General features: G+C 42.0%; 1 protein-coding gene across 4 annotated transcripts in view; it reads right to left on the reverse strand.

Moving 5' to 3' along the window:
• Positions 1-9,731, reverse strand: part of pdgfd (platelet derived growth factor d) — a 44,877-nt gene extending 35,146 nt beyond the window's left edge. For 2 of the 4 annotated variants that reach the window (XM_061218384.1, XM_061218383.1), the window contains exon 1: positions 9,442-9,731. In XM_061218384.1, the coding sequence (XP_061074368.1) occupies positions 9,442-9,646 (205 nt within the window). In that variant the 5' untranslated portion in view covers positions 9,647-9,731. Of the gene's footprint in view, positions 1-9,084 lie in introns of all 4 variants that reach the window. The other 2 variants (XM_061218386.1, XM_061218385.1) reach the window with 1 other exon arrangement.
• Positions 9,732-25,047: the final 15,316 nt, after the last annotated feature.

Below are 25,047 nucleotides of genomic sequence, written 5' to 3' on the forward strand. Positions count from 1 at the left end.
CATAAATACCAGGAAATAAAAGCTGAAATTTTGAACTCTTGTCTTGTGTTCATCTTTTTATCTCAACCCCAAATGTATTCAGTGTATTGCAAAAACAAAGAAACTGGCCTTGCTGTTCCAATACTTTTGGAGGGGACTGTAACTGAAATGCAAAGTGTAGTCTATACTGCAGGCAGTTTACGCAAAGAGGTTTACATTATCAGAATAGACGTGACTTTCTATGTATAGTGATACTCTCCAATGCAGCGAAATGTGTCCTGGTGGTTTTGATACAGCCATTTGATTTAGCACACTGCTTGGGATGTCTGTAGCCTATGTTGATTTAATGTGTTCTTCACATGTTTAGAGCTTTGATTTCTGCATCTTATCTCACACTGTTCAAACTAAAATGCATATAATACAAAACAATTTAACGCTATGGAACTTAAATATTCTCAAACTTGATATCTAAAATCTGAAGATTGAAGCTTTCAATTCTACGCTCTACATTTCAGACGAAATGTAGAGGCTTATAAATACGATCAGTTAGGAAATTTCCTTTACACTGTGTTCACACATTCGCAGAAGAAACTTTTCTGATGCATATCAGAGAATCTTGTTTTTGACTATCATGGGAATGTTTGAAAAAGATTGTTTCCAAGGCACCTTTTCCAGTCCTTAACTGGCTGCAGTAAAAACTGTAGCTTCACTTCTGTTGTTCTCCTCACACTGTCAGAGTGTATTGAATCTTGTGTCATTCCATGTCAAACCCCCCTTTTAAAAAGGCAAAACTCAGTAATATGTTTACATTATACGTAGGTTGGGATTAAGTGTGCCTGTGGCCACTTAATCCCAAATGGATTAAGCAGAAGCAGTTTTTTACAGTTTTGTAAATGCGTTGTCAGGTTGGCACTCCCCTTTGTATGTCTCCTGCGTCACCTTCCCATGGAACAAAGTTTACTTCTCTTTTCAGACATCTTAAATAAGAGCTGATGCCTCAAGCTGTCGTTTGCACGTTTAGATAAATGCCATTTGGTATCATTCAGTTGTGGCCTGCTTTTACATTAACATTAATGGCATTTTATCTAGAGCAGCATACAGTTGATAGATTGATAGATAGATAGATACTTTAATCATCCTAAGGGAAATTTTAGGCATCCAGTAGCTTATACATACACACATATACACACATATCTCACACACATAAAGATCAAAATCATTCACAGAAAAGTAAGGAGTGAACCCTGGAGCAATGCAGGGTTCAATGCAGGCCTTGCTCAAGGGCCCAACGGCTGTGCGGATCTTATTGTGGCTACACCAGGACCACCACTGATCTTGCGTGTCCCAGTCATGTACCTTAACCACTACGCTACAGGTTTATTATATCTTTTACAGGTTTAGTATACATATATATACTTCTACTGTTACATATGTTTGAAGGTTAACATGCAATATAAAAATATGATGTTGACCATAGGAAAGCATCCCTGAAAATACTTAGCTATGGGTCTTGAGGGTAAAAATCCAGTGAAAACATTTGCTTAAACCGAGTCACTTCAGAATATCCAACAGTTTCGTCTTGCCTCCCGCCAGAGGATGTCTCTCAAGGTAGCCAACAGTGATGAAGCTGTAACATGATTCTATTCACAACATTACAACTCAAGTGTGCTGTTCTGAGACTGTAGAGAGCTGGAGACAGGGCCAGCTCTTGTGTTGTACTCGCCTGGTTTGATGTGAACAGTATGTTGGTGGCCCCAAAACGGGGAAAAAATGCTCATTGCCCGGAGGGTATTTTCCCCCTCTTTTATTTTTGCTGTCTAATCTTAAAGCCGCCAAAGCCAACAGCAGTGACTAGTCAGCATCTCCACACAAGGTCTGCATCCTGAGCCAGCTACAGCTCTCAGCACTTTCTCCCTCGCACGGAGAGAGGCACGTCGGCTCATTTCTCTCAAGGTTTTAGGACAGCACTGAGCCAGGCTTAGGAAGTATACACAGATAAAGATGTCGCCAGAAGGCTCTCCACACGATATTGCCAAATTCCCAAGCACTCATTTTATTACAGTAAAGAGGAAGTTATTTTCTCGTTTCTACTGTACAGTGGTTAAGCTAAATCTCAGCTGGATCTCATTCTGGGTGAGATGATGAGCAGCGAATGATTACTCAGTTCATGACTTCATGACGAGAATGACCACCATGGTGTTGTTATTACTGTTATGGATTAGAGCAGTTGTTTGATGTATCAGCTGTGTGACCCTGAGTCATTCCCTGGCAGTTTCAAACCCCTGCCTACACCCAAAGTCACCATGTTTCTCCCTCTTTCCCATTACTCAGTGCAGACACTCCCACCCGCGCATGTGCCAAGAGGCCTCATCCCGGCCTAGGCCAGATTGGGTCCGTGTGTGAGTGGAGCATCTTGTGAGGGGTGAGTTCTGGCACTCCCTGACGCACCGCTGAGAAGCAAGCCCTTGGAATTGAGGCTACCACAGGGTGTCACGGGGGGGGGGCAGATTATTGTAAACGCCGCCCTGTAACAGTTAGCCACTGTGCGAGCCACCTGTGCATGGGTGGGGTGTGAAGAGAGGTGAGCGGTAGAGATGTTCCCAGAAACCCTATCTCACTCAAGTCCACGTGTTGATGAATAATCATGACATGTCGACTGTTTTATTGGGACACACATCCACCCAAGACCACACTGGGTCTGATTCTGTGTGGGCCCACCTATTTCCAACAGAACAGCTGCTTGCCTGAGCTCCAAATAAAATAGGAACGTATGAACATGAACGTATGAAATGATTCCTATGAAGCAATGTGCATTCTAACAGATATGTTACTTACATTGGGGAGACTTATCAGATATAAATGTGCTTTCCTGTTGGCTGCTGAATTGGTAGTAGTGAGGTCACTTCTGTACATGCCCAATCAGGGGCCGCCACTTCACAACCCCAGCATTATTCACCTTTGTCACTGTGAGAAGGAGTTTAAACTTCATTTTAAACCCAGCCTGTATCCTGTGAGGCATTGGTAATTTGGGTTCAAAATACAGTCATAAAAAAGAAAAGAATATATCATATTATACAAAAGATGATACTGAGGCGTGTTCTTCAATCCAAATTGAATTTTTTGTTTAAAGCCTTGAGATGAGATGGCTCTGAAAAGACCGGATTTTTCTTTGTGTGGAGAAAACAGATTTAGACATGAGGGCACAAATGCACCTGTCCCTTCTCAGTAACACAATATGACAGCTGACTGTTGTGTTTCCAAGTAACCATTTTATTCTTTTCTCTTGAAATCCCTGCAGTCTTAGAGGTTCATGGGCTAGGCCAAGACTCTGCGGCTACATGACTGTCAAAACCGGGAAGGGGTGTGGTGACCCACCCCACACTATCACTGGTCGGCTCTGTTCAAGCACGGCTGCATGCAGGACCTAAAAGTAAATAAATAACATTTTTATATCTGAGAATGCAGTGTTTTTATTCGAGGAGATGCCCAGCAGTGGGAATGCTGTGGACCTTCTCATGGCTCCAATTCACCCCGCCACTCGTGAAGAGGCTGCATTTTTGCACCCCGGTATTTTCTTTGTAAATATAAGATGATGGATTGAAACAATTTCTAAGAAAGGATATTTCTGACAACAATGATAAATCAGTTTCAAAACAACCCATAAGTTGTCACTGAGTTGTCAGAGAAGTGACAGATCTATTGCAATTAGATGTAGTTTAATAGTTGAATACAGTAGTTTCCCGTTCCCTTACTCACACACTACATGCTAGTACACTGTTCTTTGGTTTGCTAAAAGAGTGAGGACATGTGTATATGCTTCAACACAATACATTTAGTAAGCCACATATTTGCTCTCGTATTTCAAACTAAAAAAGACAAATGCATCAGTCAAAAAGAGAAGGACCATAAACCCAAACCACAGTGCAGTCGAACTGTGGCTCAAAGACCAATTACTGTGTGCTGCATCCACAGAGCAATCAACTTCCTTCCGAAAAGGAGTAGAACAGCCTCAATCTGTGAAGCTAAATAACCATCTGGGATGTCAGCCAAGGATGAGGGCCTGCTCTCAACACAGTACATTAAACAATGAGAGCCCGACACAGGCAGCCGAGCTGGCCGTGCGTCGAGCCGGCCCGACGTGGGACCCCAAGACCACGCCGAGCGTCGAGCGCTGTTTACACAGCGCCTCGCTGCTGCCAAGAGCGGTGCCCTATAAATAGGGCTCACCGCAGCTACGGAAAAGCCTTGTTGTATAGATAAAACTGCACATGCTGGATTAGGTAACCTTCATTACTAAACCTCAAACAAAACTTTCCATGTCAGAGGTTTTACTTATCTATGAATGACGGGTCATTCATGTGTCGCAGCGATTTCACTCTGAATTTGTTTAGACGGCATTTAACTATACAGCTCACACTGAAGAGTAAAGTGAGGTACCGTTATGTAATGCATCTGTTCGGTTAGCTCTGCAAGTGGTGCATTTTGCATTGTTCCAATTTCCCTACTGGGGGAAAGAATTCCTGTTTTTTTGCTTCTTTCCGCATAGTTTAATTTCCTTTCCATGCTGCTGCTCTGAGCTGTAATTCAGGGGTATCTGTTCTTCATCTCTCCTGAGAAGAAGCACTCCCCGTGTGGAGATCGAGTCGCTCATGGGCAATTCAAACTGACATTACTGCAGGGACATCCCATGAGGTCCACTGACACAAGATGCCAATACTTGGCATGTATGCAGCTAAACTCATATTACACCATGTGGAGGGAGCCCCCTTGCATTTTGCAATGGTGACTACTGTGCTTTGCAATCCCTGTGCAGGAGATATTTTTGCGTCACCTCAAGCTTATGTCAACAGGTCCTCTCTGAGAGAAAGTTGCATTAGTGGTGTGGTGGAAGCTCCCTGATATACTACTATAGCATTTTGATGCTATGAATTCCATGTAAAGCACTGGTGGCCAGCTAGACTGCCCTCAGAGATACTAGTTGGGAATGAGATCAGAGCCATGGGCCATGAGCCGCTTTGAAAACTTGAGGAAACCCACCCGCAGCTAGGCAACTGGCACGGGAAATAGGGCCTGGTTATGTAGCCTATCGACTGAGTGCGTTGTGGCGAAGTGTGCCAGCAGGTGATCGGTCACAGGTGACTAATATTGCCTTAGAGAATTTAACCTTGAATTCCGTAGTCTGCTGGCTCAGTAGAAGCTGCCATTGCCTTATTTATTGAAACAACTTTCAGGATAAATGTATCCTGAAAGTGTGAAAGGAGAACTCAGGAAGGAGGAAGACTTGCACACTGGCTATGCTCCCATACAAAGTGAATTTAATACCATCAAAACTAACGTTTTCGAGCCTAATGGCTCTTCACCAGAAGGGAAAACCCCTCATGAAGGAAATCATTGGGTTTGTTATTGGACAAGATGGACACAGCTGTGGGTGCTACAAGTCATTTAGCTTCCTGTCATCTTAAATCAAACTGTCCATTTACCAAACCGGTCTTGTGTTGGTGTATCATGTTCTGTCAGTAATATTCAATGTACTGTATATTGCATTTCTTATGTTGGTCCAGCCATACGCATCATACTTTACCACAGAAATCCCACAGATCAATATGTATTACACTTCTGGCCATGAGTCCCATTAAATGGACTGTACTGACTACATCATGACATGGCTTTCATTTAACGGGTGTATTTTCCTTAAATATTATTTTCTGAACATAATGAACTGCAGAAATGCCTTCTAGGTAGTCAGTTGAAACTCTTGTGTAATGCTAATGATGAACAACATGGACCGTTTCTGTCTGTGCCGAGAGGATATCACATATCACTTGAGTCAGCAGATCAATAACAACAACACACTTAATTTAAAGTCAGTTAAAAGTCAGTCAACACTTTGGGCTCTCAGCATGGTAGTTTGCCCTGCCTGCTCACAAAAACCCACACTTTTGAAAAATAAAAAAATCATTTCATACACTTCAAGAATCATAGCTGTGAAAAATCTGACCTGAATACAATTACTGTTTAAACCGCATGCGCTGGCTCGCAGCTCTTTAAGGTACTTTATTTTAGAGGAGAGCAACAAGGAACTGCATGAAGGCCAGATTAATAACCTTGTCAGTGGGACAGGAGTCCCCCTGCCATGGCACTGGCACAGCCATGATCCCTTCCCTGTCTGTTACTCTGCTGGAGGGTGGACTGTCTGCTCTCATTTAAAAAAAGGAAATGGACGAACCATGATAATGAAAATGGTTCTGATTGGTACTCCAGTCCTGAGCGCCCCACACTGCCCTCCCCTTCCAAACACCCAGTTGATATGAAGGATCTGCAAGGGCTTTCTCACCTGTCCACAAAGGGCCTGGCAATCAAGATGACAGTTTGGCTTGAAACTGGCTTAATGTTTTCCATTCATGTTTTCAGTAAGACGAGCCCACAGTGGAAAGACAAGCAAAGTCTTCTTCTTCATCCCTGTTTCAGACTACAATTTCATAACGTGGGCGGGGGGTAAGTGGTTGACAAGGCCACCATCTTTTCAAGATGTGAGATCCTGGTGAGGAAATGGTGGAGCTGACTATTTTTGATGTACTGTAATTGTGTAAGGTTTAATTCATTTTAGTTCTGAGGTAATTGCTATTACGCTTGACAGCAGCACTGGCAGCGCTGAAGAGTAGTCTGGCCTGCAGATAAGATAATCGGGTTTATGTACTATAGGTTCTGCCAATGTCGGGGGGGCTCTGAGCAGTTATTTATGTCGGTTGGTAGGTCTTGTTTCAAAGAATGAAAGGTTTCTTTGTAGTGGAAATCTGTTGAGCTTGTGCACCGCTGAGCTGTGTGCCAACAAAGGTTAGACAAACACAGAGAATACCTCTTGGTGAACTACGCATACTGTTACAACCCCACCTGCCAAGGGAGGACAGGTTAAACACAGATAAACTCCAGACTTTCTCAAAAACATCTTCAACCTCTTCATTCCTGTAACAGACACACACCCATGCACAGCGAATGCGCACACAGTCAGACCATGCGGAGACCATTGTCATATTTCTTGTGCACCTCCGCAGCCTATTTACACAACTGTCAGGATGTTTCTCGGGGCAGGAGAAGAAGGGACAGCAGCTCAGAACCTCAGCTAGCTTGCATTGAGTAGAGAGGGCGAGCAGGACCCTGCAGAGGGCTGAGAAGTTGAGTGGGCCACTGCTCACTGTCGCTGGCCTTCAGAAGTATGGTTCTTCATACTAAGAGCCATACTACAGTAAGAACCGCTACACTCACTTACACTACTGAAAGAATACTGAAATGTGGGCCCTGGAATTTAATCCCACCAGGTGGAAACACCCTTTAGAACTGCAATTGATAATACTTTTAAAATCTTTTCTAATTAAAATACTGGCCTTGGAAACCAGATTCGTTCCTGCTACCAGTTACTTGGTTCAATACCTTTGACTTAACTGATTTTGCATTCTTCAGATGAGAGAATTATAGCGATCTTCCTTTGTATGAGTCCTAATGCTGTAGCTGAGATCAGTGAAGTGGTAACAGAATTGTTCCCCTGTTACATGATATTCATTATGGCTTTTGCACCAGCCAGCAGAAGACTTGTGTCTGCAGAGGCACAACTGTATTTACATCCTCTACTGCCAAACATGGGCCTGTAGCTGCCCAGATGTCTGAGGTAACTTCTGTTTGAGCTGCTTTTCCTGCCTGATGGCAGACCTACAACTTGTGATGGTGGCTCAATAATACAGGACGTACTGTGCACACTCCAGTTTCTTTTTCATCCCTGGTAAGCACTGTGTTACTGCAACGCAAAGTCACGGACTTCAGTCTTAAAAGTTAAGTGGATAAATTAATCTTTACACACATGGTTAGATACAATTCTTCATTAATGTGCCCAAGTGAATGTTTTACATTAGATGGAAATGAGAATGTGTCATAGCAGCTCCAAGAAAGTTATTTGTATGTTTATATCTTGAAAAGATTATACCATAGACTGTGATAAGATTATAAAGATTTTTCTATTATAGCAGTAATAGAATTGTACTTGGGGAGGCAAAGATAAAGAATGTTGCTGTTTACTGAATAACAGCCTGGTAAAGTCCTGGTTAGCAGCTATACGTCTTCGCAGCAGAACCCCAATATGAACAGGAGAAAAGGAGGAAAAGGCACGTGTGCAATCGGAATGCTTTGAGACTGTTCTGAGGCTTGGCAGAGAGATAATGATCAGCGTGCGAGCTGCTTGGATCCGATTCTAAGAACTTTGTGCATTCCACTTCCAACTCAATAGGCATAGCCTATGCTGCTTTGCTCAAAGCGATTTAAACGCCCGAAAATCAGAAATCACAACTGCTACCGCCGGTCTGGAGGTCGGTTACATCTAGTCACCAGTCCGACGACACTAATAAATATGTAGCCTTCCGCACATATCCCCTAGAGCATAATTATTTAATCCTTTCCTGAAAACCAACCAAGTAGCCTACGCTTCATGCTCAAGTAGTATCTTCGAGCAAGGGGGGTAATTAAAAGGAATTATGTACCACTAATTTGTGTTTGGTGTCGTGTGCTGCGCGTGTCCTTTTTTTTTTTCTTTTTTTTTTGCCGTCGCCCTAACGTTATAAAAGTGGATGTCCGATTGTATGCCGAGTACAGCAGTCAAAATACAACGAAATGCCTTGTTAGAACACAGTCCTTCGCGTGCTTTCTACCTGTTTCTTTTTGTCTCAAAAATCATGTATTTGTCACCACTCTAAAATAAATACACAACACGGAAATTATAGGGGTTCCATGTAATATAGCACATTTATATAAATGGAAATCATCTTTGCTGAAAATAATTAAGAATTTGTCACCTTAAAGTATTTTACACCATATCCTATTGTAAAAAAAAAACAACAACATGGTAATACAGTTCAGCTGCATTAACTGTCACTTTGTTGAACGTGCGTCCGAATTGAAAATACATAGAAGCACGAATTCTTGCGACTCTTTCCCAACAGGAGTCGCTATATGGTAGCAAAAAGTTATTGCCAGTTAGACAACAAATTTCGACTATAAGCAACGATTGGTCTTGAAGGTTGAGGATGTGTACACTTAGTGAAAATATAGCAACTAACTTACCATCACGCCTTATGTTTGAAGATCGTAGCGTTTTTATTGATACGGCCTGGGCCTCTGAGCCTTGATGCCAACTGCTTAGCAGCGTTATCACAAAAAGCACTGACAATAGCATTGGGAATTCTCTGCTGTTCACCTTGGCAGCCGCCTGTTAACAGTAAATCCCAAATGGAGGTCTTGTTTTAAAAAATTATGTTGAAGGTGAACTGTCCACAGATCCACTGTTTTGTGGTGAGAATTGCACTGCTCAAACCGACTGAAAAGTTTAAATAAACTTTTTATTCACATAATTACAGTGCTCCTTTGTCAGGCTGGTATAAAATCGCTGACTGCTTCAAAATTACAGCAGCCGAAACCTACCGCTGCTGTAGATCAGCAGGTTGATATATCCCCTCCACGGCCAAGGAAGAACCGGTCGCGATAGTGGTCGCTGATTTCTTACTTTATGTGTAGATCCGTGTCCGTAATTCCAAAAGGGTACTCTATATTGGTAAACTGATTTAAACATCAATAGTGTTCTGCCGACAATCTCAAAGACGAGACGCGAGAGCACTTCTTGCAGCATCCAAGTGCCCCTGTCTAAAAGTTACGCATGCACGCAAGTAAGATGTTTAGGCAAAGCCCACAGATCTGAAGTGGGCTGAAGCTACCCCCACCCAGCACCAGACGAGGAAATACGCCGGCAGGAAAATGAAAGCAGTTAGGGAACTTCACTTGAGGCAAAATAAACAAAAGGAAAAAACTGTGTTACGCACTAAGGAAAATATTTCTACGTAGCAGAACACTGCTTAAAGAAAAGTAACGCCTTTACTTGTAGCTACGTTTCTAAATAAAATTGCACATAGTTATCGCTTTAAAAAAAATCCGTGGCTAAGTTAATATGTAGGTTAGTCAGGTATTATCAAAACTATGCAAAACCATCGACACCGTTTTTAGTTATAAAAATATTGAAACGGTTTCAGGCACACTACGAGTAATGGGCTCATGAGGTAATTCTTTGGTGTAGTCAACAAAAGGACTTTCATAGTTAAACGTTCCATTATCTAATTATGCTTCATTATGAATCGATCTTGATTTAGATAGTACGTAGGCCTACTGATTGAGCAATTACATTTATATTGATGCATTGATCGTGGTTTCAATGTGCATTTCTAAATGGCTGTTGTTAAGAAGGCTAATTTGCACCTTTAAAAAAGATTATTGTGCATTTTATTGAATATACACAATATTCCTCGGTGGCCTTGGCTGCCCTCGCTGATTGGAGGCCCCTGTAATTGCTCGGAATGCAAGCGACTGAGTGAGGTAATGCTATTGAGACCCACCCTTTATCCTTAGGGTTCACTTACATCGGAGAGAATTGAATGCAGGCTTCATGAAGTTTAACGGAAATAGTTCATCTATGGAAGAAGAGGGTTTTAATATCTAATTTATTTATTTATTTATTTTTTATTTTTTTAGTTGTTGGGTCTGGTCCTTTTCATGATTCTGTACTGTTAAATGTGAAGCAATATTAGCGTCCCAGCAATATTATGTTGATGTGCTCAAGTAAAAACACAAAATACTTAAAAATACCTTCTTTTGATCTTAAATGATTCTCAGAGGAGTGCCTGGTGTCTTTTGTCGAAGTGAAGGAACTCAGTGGTCCTGCAAATCAATGCAAATCGACTGTTCTACTGTACCCACATTCTGTAAATTCTTGGTAGCTGGGAAGTTGGTGTTCAGATGCAGTGAATCTATGTGAAAGGACATTCAGCACTTTGAATAACAGGTTTGTTCCAGAAGCTGTAAGACTATTTGAGATTTTAGAATTACAAGTTCTAACTGACATTTTTTACGGAAATAAGTTAGCATCATAAATATGTTGCTTATAGGGCACTCAATATATGTGTAAAGTCTTACACACAAATACTGATTAAAAGTTGGAAAAAAGGCTAAATATAAAAGGTCGCCTCTGCTTGGTTCCCATTCTCATTCCCATAGCTCAAAACCTCTCAGAATGCAGATAGAACCTAGTAATTCTAAGGTCACTTATTGTACTACTGTTGTGTGTCCTCTAGGGGGCAAATTATCTAAAGCGAAGGTAGGATGCTATGATGACCAGGAGGTTTCATTTTGCCAGAAAGGTACTACTACTGTATAAAGAACTGTATATTACAAGTATTCCACCTCAGCTCTCGAAATGTGCTTGAATGTGTATACATGCATGCAAAAGCGTTCTTAGTTAAGAAATTTTCTCTTTCACATTTTTCATAACATGAGCTTATTTGACATTAATAACTACTGCTGCTGTTTTTCTATTTCACATCTGCCATTTGAATGGAATGATATGCGTCAAAATAAATATTCTTACCGGCTTTCTTGGCTTATGGGTTTTATTAAGAAATTCCATCTATTTTTAAATATGAGATAAGGCTGATCAATTAATCAATTTTTTTTTAACCATAATTCTGACTCCAACCATTCTGTTGGCAAAAAAAAAATGAGAAAAAATTGATGGTGGCTCAGCAGCGTGCCGGGAGGCAGAATGTCTCTGCACTGTCCCAGAGAGAGCGGGAGAGCCGAAGAAACAGGGTTCACTCGGTTTGATGGTTCCTCTGAGGGTAGCACGTGAGCGTTCAGGTGAATTGTGCTGCAGTGAAGGAATGCTCAGACGCAGTGCCTTGCAGCCAGAGCTAGGCCTATATATATGATCATGTTGCCTACGGGCTGTTCGGGTCCACACACTCCCATGTGGGGGGCTGAATATGTGGGGTGCATCCTTGCATTATGCATGGTACTTAACCTGCATTGCCTCATTAAATTTCCACCTGCAGAAATGAGAGCTATACTCAGCAATGAAACAGTGGCATGTTTATCAAAGTGTTCTCTCTGCATTATTTCTGCATTAACTCGCCGCAGAAAGAGTATGTGTTATGCTTGCAGGCCTGAGGATCATTAACCGTCCTTGGTGTTGACACAAGCCCGAGTCCTTGTGTGAGGCAGAGTGATTTATGAATTCAGATTCCTCCCAAGATTCCTAAAGAATGGTAAAATTAATACCGTGAAGCGGCTCTCATTCATAAATCAAACCACCCTGGTATTGATGTCCCCTCCAGCAGAAAAAGACACATGCGACTTGTCTACATCCCACAATTACTCACCCACTCTGCCACCGAGACGGGGAATACCAGGTGCTCCAGAGCCTGTTCTAGTGACGAGAAGCAGAGTCGCAATTCATGGAACTGCATGGTACTGTATGTGGTTAAGAAATTGCAACACCATACATGAATAAATACGACACACCTGGCATATGAATTGCCAAAAATACAAAAACTTGACTCTTTTGTAACACTGGGAAAATGTAGATCCCTGGTCTGATGATAGATCCTCTGTGATTTTGAATGTGGTATAATTGCTGATGCCAGACGAACTGGTTTGAGTATTCTGTAACTGCTGATCTCCTGGAATTTTCACTGTCTGTAGAGTTTACTCAGAATGGTGCAAAAAACATCCAGTGAGCAGCAGTTCTGCAGGCAGAAACGCTTTGTTAATGGGAGTGGTCAGAGGAGAATGACCAGACTGGTCGAAGCTGACAGGAAGGTGACAGTAACGCAAATAACCACACATTACAATAGTGGTATGCAGAAGAGCATCTCTGAACACACAACGCGCAAAAAATGGAAGTGGATAGGCTACAGCAGCAAAAGAATAAGTCATAATAATAAATACCTAATAAAGTGTGCACTGACTGTATATCTATATATCCATCAAGGTGTAACTGCATAAAATATATGTCCATTCCTTCAATGCCCACTTGCTAAAATGCCATGAAAAGAAATCCCATTAATAAATGTGCTGTGTGATCACACTTTAGAACTTCAGAGAATAATTTGGTGCCAGGCAGCACAGTTTAATGCCAATATGTGTAGCTGTAGTGAGATGCGTAATTAAGAGATAATTACTTGATAAAAGAGATGGCCCTTGTGAAATCCTTCAGAGGAGTTATGTGTGTTTTTCAGCCCAGCCCATGGGAACTGCTCTTAGTGTATTTGTTGGTTGGAGAGGGATGCATGCTTTCAGACCACTAATTTATAATTGCTTGTTTTCTGTCCAAACGGAGCCAAGAGAAAAGCCCCAGAGCCTGAGAACATCCCTCCTACACTGGAGAGTCGGACAGTGCTGTCGAAGTGAACTCCAAGCCCATCTCTAGGGAATGTCCACCAAAACACGGGGCGTTTCAATTTATTACTGCAGAGATTTGTCCAAGCTTTTGTCCAAGCTTCGCTTGATTACTAATGTGAAACAGTAATATAGCTGTACTTTAGGGGATCGAATGAAAATCTCTCTCCGAAGGTTCATTTGCTGTGGAGATGCAAAGCTGCGCATTGAACCCAAATAACCCCGTGAGATCTGCATCGGGTGGGAAATGTGCTCAGGTGTGGACACATTTAAGGGTGTGATTTCATGTAGCATTTTTATAATCTACTTTACCCTGCGAGGAGGCAAGGGAGTCCCTGTGCAGAGCCTGGATCTGGGTTTAATGTGCAGCCTGTGCATGGCTAAGCTCCGGGATGACAGCTGAACTGTAAAATTAATGCACAATTGCAGAGAGGAAATAAAAGCTGCCACTGATATGATCTTTTTTCCTCCACAGCTTTCAAAACACACTCCGAGGGGAGCTCTGCGGCTGAGAAAGTCTGGCAGCCAAGTAATGGTTCTTTCCACATATAACAATAGTAGTACATATTTGAGCTGTAATTTCTGGTCATGTGGAAAAATACATTTCTTACCATAAATTCTTTTAAGAGCGCTTCTTATTTTAACGCATTCCACTGTACAGCATGGTTATTTTAGATATTTCTGTGGCTAAGTGTTCATGCTATCAGAGTTGATGTGGAAATACAGTAAATTAATTGAAATCAGTAATGTACCTCTTCACACATGTGCTTGAAGCATTTGCGTTGTTCTTAATTACTGATGCTCTTCTCCTGCAATGAGGAAGAATATCCCTGCACAGCTTTCGTCGGTGGTCGATTCACACATTTCTCATGTCAGGCATTACTTTCTCACTGCACGTTTGTGACTGAAAAACACGAGAGACAGCACAACTCTTTGACCTTTGAGGAAAGCGTCCCTGAATAAAGTTTAAATGTATCTATGACTCACCTCGACCCCTTAGATCCCTGGGCCTGTGTGTAGTTCTGTGAACTAATGGACTCTAAGCATGCACAGACAGTCACATCTTCTCAGCAGCGTGCCTCTTGACTTATAACCAGTCTCACCAGTGTCTGGCCATCATCACCGCCGGCTGCGGGACCTTCTCGATGTGCCTTTTGCCGGTCTTATTGATCGCTCCGTCGTTTGTTGTTCCCTCTGTTGTGTCTGATGGCACCCCTGGTGTCTGATTTGTCAGTTGCCTGTGGAATCCACCTGGTTGATTGTTCAAGTGCTCTGGTTCTCCATATAAATCTCTGGAAGCAACAGTTGCTTTGAAAGCATCTGATAAAAGCAGTTCCATCAGTGAGTGGTCTTTGATTGGAGCTGCTATTTATTTTTCTGGAGTGAGGTGCACCTTGCTTCTACAGTATATGACCCATTTTTATGGTTATGGCTAATATTTTGTTCCGACTTATTTGTTGATTTGAAGTTCATGCGTATATGACATAAATTGTGCTGGCCAAACAGTCAATCATAGGTTAATGAAGATGTTCTGTCTAAAACAGTACATGGGACCACATTAGCCCAGGCGGTAAGAGCAGTCGCTTGGCAGTCGGAGGGTTGCCGGTTCGATCCCACCCTGGTTGTGTCGAAGTATCCTTGAGCAAGACTAACCCCCAATTGCTCCTGATGAGCTGGTTGGTGCCTGTGATGGTGCCATTGTGTGTATGAACGGGTGAATGAGAAGCATCAATTGTACAGAGCTTTGGATAAAGGCGCTATATAAATGCTATATAAATGCCAACCATTTACCATTTCAAACCTATGGGTGTTCAGCTCTTGAGGACTGAATGGTCTAATGTCTGCATGAATGGATAAGCCCCTGTGACCTGCAGGCTGCAGTTTTGGGGCTCGGATATGTACTACTGGACAGAGGCCACATTCTACCACCCCATAGGCTAAGGACTGCCAGAAAAGACCTATCTCCTGCCCACTGGAGAGGGGACCACACAGGGCTAAGGCTGCATTGCATCACAGGCATGCTGGGATGCCTTTGTCGATTGTGTGAGCACAGAGGGAGCTTGTGGGGACTCGTCTCGTCGTTTCGTGCACGAGTCGAAGGTCACGTCCCATTATGCACTCTCTTTTGACAGGCCTCAGCACTTCTGAGCATGGCTTTCTGCTTTTGATCAGGTGGGTGGAGGGGACCCAGTCAACATGTCTTTGCTGAAACCTTAGTGAAATGGCAGCGAGGCGTTCAGGTGAAAACTTGCCGACATTCGGTTGAAAACGAAAGTCTTCTGACCAACTAGAACATATATACGGCTATGTCCGTGTGAAACCCAACTATACTGTGGTTAGGCTATTCCGATAATTTCAAAACATCTCTCAACCTAGATTCCTACATGTAGATGGGTGCCAGCATGATGCAATCATAAAAAAGGGACCAAATTAGAAAGAAGGTGGATTTATTTTTGTTTGATGAAATTGCAAATTTCATCCAGTAGGTTAAATTCATGACCATTTGCTGCACATGTTTTCCGAGGACACTGTGAGTGTTTTGGGGAATTTGATCACGTACGTAATGGACTCCTATCAGGTAGTTATGACACCATGACAGATCATTGCTGAAGGCTAGCAGCCTGCTTTAGTCCATACATATTTCATGGCAAACAAATATATAACAGTCTGAAAAGCACTACTTTCTCAAGAGTTATCTGGAATCACAGAGAAGAGAAAACGCAATCAAGCAGGTTGAACTTCCTGGAGACTTGCTTACATTTTCATTGAAGATTTGAAGAGGACATGTTATGTATTAATTTGAAGGTTACTATTTAAATGGACAGGACGGAGTCATGGCAATGGTTGGAGTTAAATGTTTGTCCATAGTCACTCCCGCCCCCATTTATACAGTGTGTAAACACATTTCAAGAAATAAATGGGTATTTGGTGGTAGCAGGTATGACGAGCACTAAAATATGAATTCAGCAAATCTACACCTCTAACAGATTGTGGAACTAATTAAAAAGTTGAGTGCGCACTATACAACAAGTTAGGTGAAAAATGAAGATCTGGTTTCTTTTTTCTTGTTCTTTTCTTTTTTGCTGGACAGAATATTTGTATTTTTCTTCTTATTCTTACTATATTTTCATTGCACTTGCAACCCAGGACTAAGAAATAATAATATGCTAATGAAAAATCATATATGATAGTACTGCAAGATTTATTTAAAGTAATCTGCATCACTGCCAGAATGAGCGAATAGCCATGAAGAAACCAACGGCAAAGCAACAATTAAGCTGGAACAAAATCTCCACACCACAAAGCTCTCAATTACTTTATCCACCATTTTTTATCCACCTTTCCTCTTTCCACACCCTCAGTGCAGGAAAGGTAATGATGGGTAGACCGGGCACCAGTTCACCAGGTCAACGCTTTGAATCCCCTGAGATTTATTAACATAGTGCTATTCAGCAAGGTCAGCACCCCCTGCTTACTCGACTGGAGCAGGTCATTTAGTCTGGGAATAAATAAGCTGGGTGCTGTGTACATATGTTAGATCAGCCTGAGATAATGAAACATAACGGACGGTGCGTAGAGAATGCCTTCAGCCGTGTCAGAGCGTCTCTTTAAATGTGGTGGAGGAGCACCTGCAGGTGCTGCTCCGTGTTAAAGAATGCGGGGGCTGGGGGGGGAGCTCTTTCTCCGGGATAGTCCCTCCTCAGCGCGGGCGGCATGCGTGGGGGGGGGGGGGGAGGGTGTGAAACCGCGAGGAATGCCAGAACTCCTGTGTATGCCGGCCATTGTGGTGCTCACTGAAGGGTGCGGATTGTCTGCGCCCCGGGTCAGTGGCGAGACCCGGAGTTCACACCGCGTCTCGCTGCCGCATTCCTCCCGCCGAGGAGGCTGCGCAGTCACGCACCATCTGCGTCCCGCAGCGCAGCCCGCTCATTAGAGCATATCTTTCTCCCGTCGTAAATAAATAAATATGCGCAAAACATAGTCTTAAAATGGCTGAAATAGCTCACGAGGTCACAGTTGCAATAGGAGCTGGAGGCTGTGTGGAGGGTGGGCTGGTTAAACTTTTTCCTCTCGGAGAGAGCCGTTAGAAGCAGCTGCAGCTCAGAGGGACATGCCGGGATCTGTGATTCATTAATTACTATACTGTGAGCCCAAATCAGATCAGTCTGAATGACACAAACCAACTCGTGATGGACACCATCTTAGTATGCTCAGTCACTACAAAATGTGACATGCAATTGATATTCATCGGTTAGTTCAAATGAATGTACATTTTTAGCTAAGGGAGTGGTTACCTCGCATCATGTGATAATATAGATAGATTTGTTCAGATTGCCAAAAAATGCTGTAATGGCCTTCCAAGCATTAGCTAATTGCTTTTAATAAATCAGTCGATTTGAATACGTCTGGGAAGACAGCCACACAGAAAGCGCAGTTATTCTTGAAAAATCTCTGGGGGAAGTAACATATTAATGCTATCTCCCAGGGGGGAAATGTATGCAACAACATTTTAAATAAACTATTCAAAGGTTATGTCAGGAAAGACTGATAAGGGCATCAATATCATGCAGTGGTGAATTTAAATACTAAAAAAAATCTGATTATCAGACGCACATATGCACTGCAACTTTAGTCTTCAAATGTAGTCATTCAGTTTGAGAGAATGATCTATTTTGTCATTTTGACCTTAAAACCGTCCTTTGTATTAAATATTTTCTGGAAACTGCTACTCAACATGGTAGAGATTATATCTCTTTCTGCGAATATGGAAGCCATGTAGTGCAGTTTAACCCAGAACCTCCCAGAGAGAAAAGTTCAGCTTTTGAAGAGAAAAGCACTTGAACTCACTTCATTGAAGCAGGCATTTTAGACAGAGCTGCTTGATTTTGTTGACTGATGTGTGCTTTAGTTGGACAGATGTGGGTATTAAACAGAGAATTTCTGTCCCAGTGTATTGCTTTTTCTGTTTAAATAACTCACTGAACAGAAATCTGTTGCTTGCCTTTCTCCATTATGTTTGTACTGTTCCATCTAGGCTTGATTGCTTTATACTGCCCGTAAAGTGGGGCTCTAATAGATGGCATTTGGCATGTCTCATCTTTTCTGATGGAGGAAATCACGCAATCTCTCAGGGGATGCTCACGTTTACCTGCAGCTATATAGATAGCTCTTTCTACTTCCCAAAATAGAGTAATAACAGTGAGGCCCTTACGCATTGCCCCAAGTCCTCTGAAGTCATGCGTGCTGTTCACATGGCTGTAATTTTTCTAGAAAGGCTCAGGTGATGTAAAAAAACACAACATGGCCCCTGCGTGAATTAGCCAGCTGTGCTGTCAGATCTGCTCCTCACTCTTTGCATGCGGAAACACGTCTCCTGATTCAATCTGCGTGTGTCCACGGCTGAGCGAAATACGCCGTGGTGACCTTGTGAATATGCACTCCATCTTGTAGAAATATGTGTCTTCCATCTCGGTACACTTTATGGGCTTGCCTGGTGATCCAGGACCCCTGTGTTATTATTGCTGCAATATGATTTATGAGGGATTTGAATTTCTCTTTGAAAACGAGTTAAATGGAACTGCTGATACTCTATAGGAATTTCTTTGCATGCGCGATTCACAGAAAAACAGCATAGTCTGAAAACAAAATAAAGCTTGTCCAAGTAAATAGTCCATTGCAACACATTTGCCAAAGCACGAGCGTCTGCATTTAGACTCTTTGTTTATAGACATCCGATATGATACAGTATATCCGCTTTCCTCTAATGGATAGTGCGTGGTCAATGCCAGTGATTCTGAAAATGTCACCAGAGACTTAAACCATGAAAAGAGATATGACTTAGGTACACAAATGGTATGTTGGCAGCTTTCTCTCTTGACGGTCGGTGTCATTAAGACAGTAAATTGCTTTCATAGTTCATAGTCTTTGTTCTGTAACTAATCCCCCTCTACTTCCTTCTATGTATCTGAAATTATCTGAACAGCGGAAGCAAAACAAGTGAATATTTGAGTGCTTAGTCATTTAAAGCCATCAGCAGAACTGTTGTGTCAGTAAGGCTTGTCAGGTTCACCTCCTGACGGTTGCATTAAGGAAGTTGACCAGAGCTAGACAAAAGATTTCAATAAAACAGTGAATTGTGCAGTATTGCATTCTGACACTTGGTGCCCTGGAAACTGACAGTATAATTGTTTTTAGGGATACTGTAACTTACATGCCAATTTTGCCTGATGTGGTGATAATACCAGCCAACTTCAAAAAAAATATTTTCATGTTACATGTCCTTAGATGTCCATCATATTCCTACAGTGTTTGTGCAATTTCTGTTATGAATTTGTCAGCATTACATACAAAGCAGTGGAGCAATACCTCCCTCACACAAGGGCTGTCTAAGAGTGAAAGACAGGAGCATATGGTGGTAGCCTTTGATTGACAGTGGGAAGTTTGAAGAGAGATGGCAGTGGTACTTCTCTTTGTGTTAATTATCAGATGAGTTTGCAGATTTTTTAGTAACATTTTTTATTTTGGGTCCAAGTACAAGCAGTAAGTTACTTTCTCCAAATGTCAACATATACTTGTGTAGGAGTTTATTCAAAAAGGACCAACACTGTCTGGAGCACCAACAGAGATGAAAACAAAATGAAAAAGACAAGAATACAAATATCCTTTCCAAAATAGCAACAAACAAGACTTAGCTTTGCAAATTAGTTGACAATATTCTGCTTAAAATTCAAATGAAATGTCACTTTCTTTCTCTTCATCTTTTTAAGTGTTCAACTGATCCATTAAGAAGGGAAGGAATCTTCCCTGGCTAGATCAGTGGATGTATGTCATGTGCCAAAACAAAGCTGCTGTACATGTTCTTAATAGCAATTCCTAATGTACAATGAACTAGAATTGGATGCAGACGAGTGAAGCTCGCTGAAGCTCAGCTCGATAATAAAAGTCCTTGAAGATGAGGCAGAAATGAGACTGTGTGAGTGTTGGAGCAGGCAAGTGACTGTGATTGCAGAGGGTGCAGGGATCAGGAGCCCACAAGCCTGCAGTGCATCAGCACACAGTAACACCATTCACGAAGCTGGCTTCAGGGAACGGTGGAGGCCCATGAACTGTCTGAGCTCGAGAAAGTGCAGCAGGCTACATTAGAGAGATTATGCGCATCATATCTGAAACTGCTACTCAATGATAATGAATAGAAATAATGCTAGGTAATAATCCTCCATGTGGAGCCAGTGCAGATCACCTAGCCATTTGATGGAAACCAATAGACAACTGATGCTCACACAAACAAAGGGGCAAATAATAACGGCCTCCATCTCACCCCTAACGCCACCCCCTTTTTGTACAAAAAGCTTTGGCTGACTCTTGGGATACAAAGCAAGGAGGACTCATTAATAACAAGTCAACACTGAATCTTAAATGAAAGGGTGGATTTATAAAAGGGTTGGCAAATAACCCCATCAATATTTGGCTGTAGGTTTCATTACTTGAGGATTTATTGTAGAGGCTTTCTATTTGAAGGTTTTCAGTTGTGGCCAGGTCGTCGGTTTCTGGCCAGGATGAGGACACAGCGTTGAAGTGGACAGGCGGAGGTGAATTCCGTTTTGCTTTCATCACACCCTCTCCGCCCGTTGAAACCCCTGTGTTTTCCAAGGGCGATTTCCTCCCAGATATTTTGATTTATTTATTTTTTAATGTGGATGTTGGCATGGATTTGGTGGGGAAGGCCTGTGCCCCTTGCTGTACTCCCAGCCTGCAGGGTGGTGAGTTGGCACGCATGCCTGGTAACAATGTCTGTGGGCACCTCCCATGCATCTATAATTAGATTGCAGGGCAGGAGGGTGTTAAAAATTGAGTGCGACTAAAATTGAGCCCAAAGGCTTAACTTTCCATTTTCCATTATTGTTTGCACACTCATCAAAACCTCATTCCTCCTCATGTTGAAATAAGCACTAAAAGCCTGCTGTGAAAATCTCTGCCGATGAAGACTGATCTATGGCTTTAGATTCAATGCCACTAAAGCCTCAGATTTGGAGATCAATTTTTATGTAAACAAGGTAGGAATCGGTCAATCTCGAGAGGCCAGGTGAAAGGGCTTTTATAGTGTTTCTCTTGTTTGTTTGGTCATTTGTTTTTTATGTTCTTACAGAGCAGGACTTGAAAAGCAATGCATTTACCCTGAAAAGCATGGCTCCCCACTGCTGATTGAATGGTGATAAATTAGCCAGCTAATTTAAATGAGAGGATACAGACCAGTCGGTTGATGTTGCCTTTGTGTGTTGCCTCAGCATAAGGCATTTGGCATAGCTACAGTGTGTTGCCATCTTCACAGCCACAATCATGCCAGTCTCCTTAAACCCATTACACATCAAAGTAAACTAATGACTATTTTCCCCTACAAGATGCACCAGACCACACTGGTACCAAAGCTGCTTTGCCTACATAAAAATAACATAATTGTCACTGCAGAAGCTATTCATGAAATGTATGTGGTCTCATCCTCATAATTTTGGTTACGGGCACTGCATTAATTCAATATATGAATAAGTTATACACACTAGATGTAAGGTCAATTGTAGGGAAGACAAAATTTTGAACTTTGTTTGCATTTTCTTGTTGGAATGAGGTTAATGATTTAATATAGAAATAAATGTAATATAATTGTATTTCCAGAATGGTGGGGATGGGGGTGCTGTGAGACTGTAGAACAGGACCGGGCCTCAGATAGACAGAGACAGACTGACTTGGTTGGATTTACAACAGAGGGGCAGGCCTTGCAGCTGTCCAATCTCCAGAAAGCCACCAAGCTTTTATTCATTGCCATTCCCTGTGTGTTAACAGCAGCTGCAGTGTCCCACAGGGAGACTATCCCAGCATGCTCTTCTTCCTAGCTCAGATGTACTTTTCACTTAACTTTCCCCATTTCATGCTTTACCGTTTCACAGTGCATTTAAATCCATGTCATTTTCAGGTTAATGGGTTTTTGCTGATAGACCATAGTTATTGTCAATCATATTTTCTACAATATATGACTATTTAAATATGATGAAAGATTCATGCAGTGCCCATCTGTTAACCACAGTACATCATGTCAAGAACGTTGTCATCAGACCCATTTCACATAGTATGTGATTAAGTGGAGGGGGGTGTTGTAAACTTTTAACTATTCATCTGTGAATAATAAATGTGGAGATCTCCTCGGAGCCCAGTGCACATTATCTCTTTTACACTAATTTTGTCTTGATGCTAACCATGTTTAATTTACCTAAGAATAAAATCAAAGGAAAATCACTGAATGTTTAGTACATAGCTGCTAGCCTGCAACAAGGATTGTGTTGCTGTTGTCCTCTCCAGGGTGTCTTCCTGCAGGAGAAGGAGTCAGATTAAATGCAGCACTAGGTCCTTCATGTTCTTTCTTCTTGTCCGGTTTGTGTCACTTTGAAGTGTTGTCCCTGAGTAGCCTTCCTCCTGGTCCCTAAAAGGAAACATTTCTTCTGAAGTGTGTCATTTTTCAGTCTGGTATCCCAGGTGGTGCCCACGTGAGCTAACTACACCGCAGTTCACCAAATGATTTGTTCAATCAAAAGTCAGTATTTGTATTAATAATGCGTTGTTTATTCCATATTGACTGTACGGTATAATAAGTTGTTTTTATTCAAAGAAAGAATGGTTCCCTCAGCTTCTGTAAGCTGTCAGTCTGAAAATGCAAGGGACCAATAGCTTTAATAAAATCTTGTTTTTAAATTTGCTTTCTCAACAAAGTGGTAGAGAAATTTTTCTGTCCTTTTCATTTTTACCTTTTTGCTGAGAGTGATTGGCTGTGCCTCCTCTCCCCCTGTTTCAGAACAATGAGCAGTGTGTGTGTGTGTGTGTGTGTGTGTGTGTGTGTGTGTGCGTGCGTGCGTGCGTGCATGCATGTACGTGTGTGTGTGTGTGTGTGAACTTGTGATAGTGAGTTTGTGCTTATGTAAGTGTGCGTAATATAAGCTCTGCTCTACTGTATTATACTGCCAGACCCATTTGCTGATGCTCTAAAAATTATCAATGGTTCCTTTCTTTCAACGATTTTTTGCAAGATATGTTGAGGCTGGGAGCTAGACAAAGACAACACTCCTGAGACCATCCAGAATATCCCACAATGCATTGCTTCCCATCCAGTTTTAAAAGGAGACATTTTTGTTTGAATGCTGGCAACTAAGAGCTACAAAGCCTTCTGCAAACACTCGCCTCTTTAGCAGGAGGGCAACAATTTTTCTATTGGAAACCACATTAAATGACAATGAAATATTTAAGGGAACATATTACTCTACTCCCAAACAGTAATTCTTATTTTTATTCCATACAAATGCATTTCTCAGGCACTTTAGTCACACAATTGTAATTAACACAGGAGAGATAAATTGGACTCCGAACAGGCTACTGTTGTTGTAATAAAGCATTTCTAATAAGCACTGCAATAATTTCCTTCAATGAACATGAAAATTAAACGTATTTCCTTGGCAGGCCAACACTGGTTAGAACTAAACTGAGCGCAGAAATGGTGAAAGGACCTGACGCTAATTCTGCTGCTCGGTTACTGTTGCGTTGCATTAGACGCTCGTTAAGGCGCTGTCCACCATATCACCCATATCGCACACAGGCTGCGGAGAGACGCTTAGGGCCTCAGTGTTATTCACTGAACGAGCTCTTTTTCCGGTCTCTATAGCTGTTTTCCCTATTGACAGCTCTCTCTCTCTGGTTCGCTGAAATCAAAAGTGCAACGAGCCTCAGCTGACCCAGTGCATTGATTGTGCATTCAGCATCCAGATCAGGTAGCGCAGTGGCCTTTCATTTCTATGCAGTGTTTTCTTGCAAAACAGCGTTCATAGCCTTCGCAGCACTAAAGAGCTGTCTGAAATGATGTCTGGCCACTTATTGCTAGTGACAGACTCGCAGAGCAACATGTCATGCCCGCATTACTAGATTATGAATGTTTATGAATGATGGTGTTGTGTGCTTGCCTGGGAGATTTACTGGAAGATGTTGCATATGTTCGCATTTTAAGTCCTCTGAAAGGTCTCTTTTGGTTACTTTCTCTAGAGGTACTAGAGAAGAGTCTAACCAAGCATTATTTACTGAATGTTTTCCTTGACACTCTTTAAATGTTTTTCCTCTCTGGATCTTGCTTAAAAGTCGCATGCTATGCTGATGATGCTTGGCCTGATATGCCTCTGTATACATCAATATCTGACCAATAATGTCCAGTTGACAGGCTATACACATTGCCATTTCAGCCCCAGGTTACTTCATCTAATTTCCCCTTGGTCTTTGTAACGACATTGCGCTTTCCCATGGCTGCAGGTGATTGTCAGTATGTGCATGCTGAAATAACACCTTGGCTTCACACGTTGAATCATGTGTTTGATCAGATCCAAAGGGTGATAATGATTGCTTTTGCAAGCACATAACTAGATGAGATTGGATATCAAGCAGGCTGTCATTTTCCTCCGTTCCCGTTCAGTGTAGGGTTTCACTTGAATTGTGGGTCTGTTGAAAAGCCAATGACAAATACTTATTGTAAATGTGTACAAATGCACAATATATCATGTAAGATATATGTGAACACTCGCTGTTCTTACACAAAGACACATGTTCTTACACAAAGACACAATTCATGTAAATACTAAATGGTAAATGTCAGCATTTATATAGTGCCTTTATCCAAAGCGCTGTGCAATTGATGTTTCTCACACACCAACAGTGATTGGCACCAACCAGCTCGTCAGGAGCATTTGGGCATTAGGTTTCTTGCTCAGGGGCACTTGGACACAT

The sequence above is a fragment of the Conger conger genome, chromosome 13 (assembly GCF_963514075.1).
Source record: "Conger conger chromosome 13, fConCon1.1, whole genome shotgun sequence".
Taxonomy (NCBI): domain Eukaryota; kingdom Metazoa; phylum Chordata; class Actinopteri; order Anguilliformes; family Congridae; genus Conger; species Conger conger.